We start from the raw sequence: 8,831 nt of genomic DNA, 5'->3' as shown, positions 1-8,831 counted from the left end.
ATATATTATATATGTATGTATGTATGTATGTATGCATGCATGTATGTATGTATGTATGTGTATATGTCTATATATATGTATATATATGTGTATATATGTATATATCTGTGTGTATGTATGTATATATATATATGTGTGTATATATATATATATATATATATATATTTATATATATATGTATATATGTCTCTGTTCACACATTTCTGTGTTTTGTTTTTTGTAGATTTATGTAAATTTTTTGTCTTTATTTCACACTTTCTTTGAAATGTATTAAATTGAACAGAATAGAAGCATAGCAGACACGTATGATAATATTGTTGCAGAGGATTGTCATGAGTACTCCTTTTAGCACCTCTGTAACTTGTGACTTCCTCAAAAGTGAATACATTTAGAAGTTGAAACCAGCAACACGTTCATCATTTAACAGCTGGCCGTCTTTATGAGCGATGGAGGAAATCTATCTCAACGTTGAATATGAAAAATCTCAAGTTTCCTCAAGACCTTCAAGAAGTCACACAGGTGAGAATGATCAGTGTGTACTTCATCCTCTGATCACTGTTTGTGTACTTTACTGTATTTACTCTGTGATCAGGTCCCAGGAGCTCAGAGAGCAGATCTCATGGAGCTGTTGTTCTCTCTCTGGGGCTGCTGAGTGTCTTCCTGCTGGCTGGACTCATCGGCCTCGGTGTCCACTGTGAGTCTGATCTTCATCCAAGTTTAAATTTGAGATTTTCAAGTAGTGTTAATCTGCTCTGAAAGATGTTTTACCTAAATGTCTATCTGTCATCCTGGCTCCTCTGTGACGCTTTTCTTTTCTTGACTTTTGTAATTTTTTTCCTTTTGCTTGTTGTTCTTGAAGCACTTTAAGATTAAACTGAAATTAAACACTTACTTCTTGGGGTAATGATTTTGTAGATACATTTGTTATGAATATGAATTTCTCCACCCTACAGCATCATGTAGATAAACTTCTCTGGTCGTTAAAGAGCATCGTCTTTCGCCAACTTTTAAATTCGACCTAAACCATGTTTGAATTCAGGTTGCTGGTTGTCATGTCAACATTTGCTCATTATCTTTATATTAGCTGGGAAAAGATGATGGGATGTTCTTGTAAATATACCACAACAGTGTTTGGATTTATCATATCTTCATACGTTTATATCTTTATGACTCTGTGATCAGCTGCAGATCTGTCCACTATCAAAGCCAACCTGACTGAGCGTCTCCGGGTCAATGAAGACAAGCTGTCCTCTGTGTCTGAAGAGAGAGACCTGCTGAACGCCAACCTCACTAATCTGACTGAAGAGATGGACAGACTTCAGCGTTTGTCCCAACAGAGTGAGTGCTTGTCAGTGCGGGTTCTGCTGAGTCATGTACCTTTAATATATGACAATGTTATATCAGCTCTGTGAACTATATTTACAGTCTGTTTGGCCTGTCCAAATAACTATAGCTAAACTATAGCTAAAAGCCAGAGTTTTAGTTTTAAATGTGGCTTCTGTCTCTTCACTTCAACTGTTCCTTAAAAACATAGAAAAAATTCTAAATTTGAAAGAGTTTCACTTCAGTTCAATTCAGTGCAATATTGAAGTTACAGAAAGGGGTAGGACCAAATAAGTTTTACTTCTGTCTTCTCCTTTTTGGATGCATACTATTTATTTATTGATTTTGTTTCCCATTATTTTTCACGTTCTGTTAATCTCAACTTCTTTTTCAGATTACGCTATTATCACTTCCCAGGATTCTTTTGAAATATGTAATTAGGTTATTTAGAATTAGTTGCATAGTTGCCCTTCAAATAAGGCAGAGGGAGGAGTTATTTATTGTTATGTGCACAACAACTATAGAGAAGCAGTCGTGAAACAAAATCTTGTGCAACAATGCTCTTTTAATATAAAAAGAAAATTATGCAAGGAAAAGTGAGAATCTAAGAGATAAAAGAGGGCAAAAGTTTTAATAAAGGGATAAAATAAACTTTAATGTAACAAGGTATTTAGTTCATTTCTCTGTGTAATGAGAATTAATGAATCTTATATACAGAGATGTAGAACAGTAAGTTAAAATAAAGTGATGTGTGTCGTAGTGATGCACTCCACAGCTCAAGAGTTCAGCGGTCTCTGCAGGAAGCCAACAAAAACACACAACTTCTTCATTTTAAGGACGTGGGTCTTGTCTGACCTTTATTGTTTTATGTTTGCATCATTTTTACAGAGAAAACGTGTCCCACAGGATGGAAGATGTTCCGTTGTTCCTGTTATCTTCTCTCTACACGGTCTGATTCCTGGGAAAAGAGCAGAAAGGACTGCAGAGACAAAGGAGCAGATCTGGTGATCATAGACTCGCTTGAAGAACAGGTAGTGTGAAAATCTATATATATTTATATTTAGTTTTTCCAGGTGACAACCTCTGGGTTTGATAAGTGAAATCATGTCTTAAACCTGCATTCTCTCTAGTGTCCACCAGGGGGCGACTCCTCTGGTTGTATAGAAGTCTAGTCTAAAATGACTCTACTTCTCTCTTGATTTATTCCCTCAGTAAACATTGTAAACATGAGTTTATGGTCTCAATCTCTAGTTTACAGTCTTCTTCAATACAGCATGATGTTCATTTAGTACATTATGGAACATTTAGAGTCAAACAGACCATAAAGCAGGGGATGATTTAGGGGCGGGGCTACACAGTGATTGATAGGTCTCTACAATGGCATTTTCCGGTCTGGGAGTCGTTCGTGTTTCCATCTTAAAGTTGAACTTCAGTTCATGAAAGTTAATTGTTTGATTGCCTAAAAGTTTCTTGTTTAGTGTTCGGTTGTACTTAGCTCCACCCTCTTGTGTCACTTCTGGTTTAAAAAAAAAACCCAAGATTCATAACATCAGTCCACAAACCAATGGTTGACTTCACAGTGACCACGTCCACTTCTTACAGTCTATGGTGATTACGAATCAGGGGAATAAATATAGAGGATGTTGTATATTGTAGAGATTGTAAAGCCTTCTGAGACTAATTTAAGTATTTCCATGTTATGCTACTTTATTCATATACTCACTTAGTACATTGTACTTACAACAAAACAACAAATACTGCATTGATTTTTAAACTTTGGTTACTTTGCAGATTCTAATGATTGATACAAATTGTAATAAACAAATAAGCTATGATGTAATATAACTGTACTTTTACTTAAGTCATGTTTTTAATGCAGTAGTTTTACTTGTAACTGGAGTATTTCTAAACGGTTGCATTTCTACTCTTCAGTAAGCAACGAGCTGAGTTTTTTTATTTATAGTTCATGTTCTTTTTTATCTCTTTTAATTTCATGAGTATTCATGCCTTTCCAGCTTTCCTTATGAATTTTAGCTCTGTTTGTAAACTGTATATTAGTCGATACAGATAATATCACATCTTTTTGTGCTAGTACAATTATTAAGTGAACTCTTATCAGATAGTTCAAATGAATCCCTCTAAACTGCATTAATAATATGTTTAAAAATGAAACAAATTCAGGCTTTCTGTCCGTTTTATCTTGAACAGAAATTCATCTCAAGCATCGTCACACATCGCACTTGGATTGGTTTGAATGACAGAGACAACGAGGGCACCTGGAAATGGATTGATGGAACTCCACTGACTGAAGCGTAAGACACACAACAAATGTTCATATTTGAAGATGGACACATATACAACTATTGCTGTGCCTACTATTATTATTATTTTTAGTAAAACTCTATAAAATTATTACCAAAATCAGACTCAACTGAAACATTTTTTTGCAGGTGTTGTTGTACTACACGGAGAATTAAACTCATGTAGTTGGAAAATATAAATCCACATGTTTTGTTCACTGGAAAGACTTTAAGCTGCATTAAATGTCCCTGTGAAAGTCCACCAGCTTAATTACGTCCTAGGTACTGGGGTGGTCCACCTGATAACGGTGGAGGAAATCAACGGTGGGGTGAAGAGGACTGTGTTGAAATTGTAGTTGGCCAAAAAGCAGAAAGAAACTGGAATGATCTGCGATGTGATGACTCTCTGCATTGGATCTGTGAAAATTTCCCTTAATATATAAGGTTCAAGGGTTCAATGAGCATTTATTGTCATTATTAAACACAAGGATGCACAATGAAATTCAGTTTCTCCTGACTCTGTATTTTTTTATTTTGATGTTGTTGTTTTTTTCCTACAATGGCCCTAATAGGTTGTCGCACATTTGTCTGTCTTGTTTAATTTTACTTTACATTTTGCTCCTATTAAAGAAACAGTTTGTAGGATATATTGTGATTTATTGGCAGAAATATAATATTAATAACTATGTTGTCATTCGTGTATAATTACCTGAAATAAAGAATTGTTGTGTTTTCGTTAGAATGAGTTCTTCATATCTACATAGGGAGCTTTGACTCTTCACGGAGTCCGCCATGTTTCACCGCCATGTTTCTACGCTAGCACAGAACGGACAAACCAAACACCGACTCTAAAGAGAGTCTTTCATGTTTTTACGTTACGTGAAGGCCACCGTAGATCTCTGACTCACTTGGAGAGAGAAGGGTGAGTGAAGGGATATTCAGTTGAATGGAACCTGCAACTTCACCACTAGACGGCACTAAATACTAGACACTGCTCCTTTAAAACACTTTTGTTTCCAATATTTTGAGAATTATACACAGAAAAAGAAACCAAATAGCCAAATCAACAAAATTGTTATTCAGTGTGGCTTTGTAGCACAAAGGCAAAACTGCCTGTGCCAAAGCACACTGTATATAATCCATCGATCCCCGGCTCCTGCCTCTACTAGTCTCATGTCAATGTGTCCTTGAGCAAGACACTTAACCCCAAAATTGCTCCCGTAGCTGCGTCTATGGTGTATAGATAGATACTCAATTGTAAGTCGCTTTGGATAAAAGCGTCTGCTAAATGACTGTAATGTAATGTACTGACGTAAGTAATGTAAGGACGGATGGTTTGCCGTGCTTCTCCTCACACAGCGTTGCCAACACCTGCGCAAAAAATACATCAAAACTTGTGGCCTGATCGGGAACGGTGTGCAATGACTTTTCTCAGAGATTCGCCCAGCGGTTTTCCTGAAAATCCCCAAAAACTGAGCAAAATTTCACCATTCACTTGAATAGGGTTTCGGCGTAAAGAGAGCTAAAAAAACATTTAACTTTGGGCCCATATTGACCAGCCATACATTAACGTAGAAAAATTATTAAAAGTTTAAAACGTAGACAAAACAATGCATTGAGCCAAATGGACATTTTGATAGCTAGCACAGTTTTTATTAAGTCAACGTTTAAGTTTCAGGAATATTTTGGGTCCGTTTCAGATTTTAGAATGGGTGTGTATTGCACGGAATGTTCAGCTCTAGAGTGAGGGCATAACTGTCAGAGTGGAGCGGAGTAGGACAAAATTCTGTGATTTTTCCAAACAAAATGCTCCAGCTCCCACAATTTTTACTCTTTATACACCATTTTTGGCCAAAAAGCTTGGAAATGTTGTGCTGGTCGCACACAGATGTCATTGGAGTCCAACAGACTTACACATTTGGCTCAAAGAGCCGCAGAGCGACATGAACTCCAACCAACTGCTCTATTAGACTCCATGTTAAATCTGACCACTAATTTCTCAAAGAAAGCGGACAATACCAGTTTTGTATATTGCTCTAGAGCTCACATGTTTAACACTACAAACATAAAAAACACATCAGCGAGTTCGACAGAGTCTTATCTTTCTCATGATGCCATATTTTGGCACTCAGACTCCTGCTTTTTGTTAAAAGGAGGCAGGAGTTTTGTTCAAAATCACTGTTTACTGTAACGTTTCTTAATCAGTCTCCCTCTAACACCAGGTGCGTCCTCCCTCTCTATATACACACACACACACACACACACACACACACATACACACACATGACTCGGAGATATTCAGTCAAAGGTATTGTTAGACCTCCCGTCTGTCTGTCTCTCTATCTGTCTCTGCCTGTCTGTCTCTCTGTCTGTCTGTCTGTCACTCTCTCTGTCTCTCTCTCTCTCTCTCTCTCTCTCTCTCTCTCTCTCTCTCTCTCTCTCTCTCTCTCTCTCTCTCTCTCTCTCTCTCTTCTCACACACACACACACACAAGAGCCTGTCATTTGATAACCTCTGTGTATGTGTGTCAAACGTTATGATTCTGTCTCCTCTCCCCCTCTCTCACCCACCCAGTCCCACCCTTTCAAAATAAAAGCCCCACAAATACAAGATTCAATCCAAGAGTATGAATCTAAAATGCAGAAACGAGAGAAGCAATATCTCAATCGAACCTCAACGATACTACCGGTAACATCAGCGTGTGTGTATATATTGCGACGTCTTCGGGCAGTAGAAGCCACACTGTCAAAATTTCCTGCGGAATTTTCTAGTTATTATTAAAGTATTACCAAAGATTGACTGTTTTGATATTGTGTAAACATAAAAGCCTGGAGAAGTATTGAGCTTCTCTCCACATCTGTGAGAATTTGACAGATATTCAAATGCATCTCACCCTAAAGAGTCACACTTTTCTTGTTCCCGCCTCTTGTCTCAGGTGGTCCCTCATTCAAAGGTTAGAGGTAAAAACAAACAAAAAGCTTTCTTTGTTATGATTCATTCAGTTCTCACTGATTTGTAAATATGAAAAGACAAGGAGGTCGTCTCCCTCCCACTGAAATCAATGAAAAAGTCACTTTTTAGATTTTTATAATTAACTAAAATCTCTTCAAACCAGATTTAGTTCCATCCCGTTACTGTTTTATTTCCCAACATGTTTCAAATTAAATACTAAATTCTAAAAAAAAAATTAAATTTTGTTTCTATAAAAGTAATCACATTTAAAATAAACTGGTTCAGACAGCAGCTCCTCGATGTGCGTGAAATCACTTTGTTTTTCCTTTGCATTGCACCTCGGTGATGTTCAACTCAGCTGACCGGTTTGTCTTTGTGAGCCGACGTCTGCATGACTTCACAGATTAAAGAGGCCAAGCAGGAGCCCAAAGGAGAAAACACATGATGTCAGACATCTACAGATGTTAGATATTAGATATAAAACCTCGACAAAGACTTCTTCAAATCTAATCCCAGAGGCAGATCATTATCGTCACATTCTGTAGATATTTCTCTTGCATCTAATAGTAGTAAGTGTTTGACTTCAGACAATATAAACATAAAAGGAGGTGATTTGCTTTTATTGACTGGGTTCTGTGGTGGAACCCGCTGTTAGTGTTGAGTTTGCATGGTCTCCCTTGTGTTGGCCAGGGTTCTCTCAGCAGGGTTCTCCATCTTCCTCCTACAGTCCAGAGGCCTGCAGGTTAGGCTAGTTCTCTCTAAATGTACAGAAGGTTAGCGTATAGGCTCTTTGCGGACGGTTTGCAGCCAGGAGAAACCGGCATGAATAATATATCAGATCAAAATGTTTCCTCGTCACAATTCAACGTCAGCTCATGTCCGTGTGACCGCCTTTGCTGAAAGTAAAACCGAGGCTTTATACTTCCAAGCAGATATTTATTTTTGGTCATTTTTAGATAATAGAATCACTTTAATCCCTTATGATTTTTTTAAAAAGTTTTAAATAATAGAAATACTTTAATCTTTTATGATTTCATTATGTTTTGAAAGTTTTACATAATAGAAACACAACTTGTCTCCCTTTCTCCTCGTGTACATTCTAATTCTAAACAGACTTTTATCAGTGAAGCTCATGCGTATCCATTAATACTAAGATTGGGGTCCACGACGGTCCCTGTGACCGTCAGCTGGTATCGGCTCCCTCCGTAAAGGACAAAGGGTTACACATAATTGATGGATGTGTAAAGACGCAGGACGTAACCTCGACCAAACCCAATTTCAAGCATCCTCTGGGGCCCTCGTGACCGGCCCTGTATAAAGTTGCGGCCCCTGTAGACTCAGGCACATCAGTTCCCTTTAACGCTGCTCTACAGGAGGAAGAAACCATGAGGACTCTGCTGCTGACCTCCGCTCTGATGGTCGGACTGCTTGGCTCTCTATCTGCCATCCCGGTCCCGGTCCCGGTCCCGGTCCCTTACCGTGCTTTCTGCGGCTCACTCTGGTACGTAAAGCTGTCTGATCTGGTTTTGTGTCATTAGACTCGTCCACAAGTAAGAGACCTCTGGTTATTGTTTTGTTTATTTGAGCAATATACTGAACGTTAGACCTCGACCATTCAAATGTGCTGCCGGGGTTTTAGCAAAAACTCCAATTAGAGATCATGTCCCGTTTCTTGCCATCGACAGCGTCTCTATCATTTTAGAATTGATGTGTAAAGTCCTTCTCTTAGCTTTTAAGACACTAAATGGACTCGACCCCTTTTACGTCACAGACTCCCCGTTGTTTCGTGATCCTAAACAAACCTAAAAGTCCTCCACTGCTGCTCTTTGTCCGGTTCTCAGGGTCACTAAGATCCTTTGGAGATGCTTCTTATTCACTTAAATATTAGACCTGATGACTCAGCAGAGAGATTCAAACAGCTAAATAATATGCATTTTTTTTTATATTACCTCTAACTAGCAGCTGTCTGTTTTTCCATATTTAATTATTTTGTGATTAAATTTTTTTGCAATTTTTAGATAATAGAAACACAAATGTTCTCCTTCTCTCCTTGCATTCTGTGCATAAAGTTGCTTTATAAAAAAAGTTCATTCATTCATTAGAGCAGATTTTATGCTCTTTTTTTGGTGTTTTTTTGTTTTTTGTTTTAACGAATGTTGTCCAAACTCTTTTCCTCTGCAGGCTCTTTGGGTTGCCGTGTGCAGAAATCGTCTCCAGACTGGTGGAACAGATCGAAGCCTTCAGCCTCCAGAGAGG

At 38.0% G+C, this 8,831-nt stretch overlaps 1 protein-coding gene across 1 annotated transcript; it reads left to right on the top strand.

Annotated features, from left to right (window-relative positions):
• Positions 1-430: 430 nt before the first annotated feature.
• On the top strand, positions 431-4,302 carry LOC137868107 (CD209 antigen-like protein A). The gene is made up of 5 exons (XM_068704634.1): positions 431-519; positions 593-694; positions 1,183-1,338; positions 2,212-2,354; positions 3,532-4,302. Exons 1-5 carry the CDS (start codon positions 447-449, stop codon positions 3,637-3,639), a joined length of 582 nt encoding a protein of 193 aa, XP_068560735.1. The 5' UTR covers positions 431-446; the 3' UTR covers positions 3,640-4,302.
• The last annotated feature ends 4,529 nt before the right edge of the window (positions 4,303-8,831 follow it).

This window comes from Cebidichthys violaceus, unplaced genomic scaffold, assembly GCF_023349555.1.
Source record: "Cebidichthys violaceus isolate CVI_PGR_0920_01 unplaced genomic scaffold, fCebVio1.0.p SCAF_97, whole genome shotgun sequence".
Taxonomy (NCBI): domain Eukaryota; kingdom Metazoa; phylum Chordata; class Actinopteri; order Perciformes; family Stichaeidae; genus Cebidichthys; species Cebidichthys violaceus.
The sequence above is the reverse complement of the archived record's forward strand: the minus strand, read 5'-3'. Positions and strand labels throughout refer to the sequence as shown.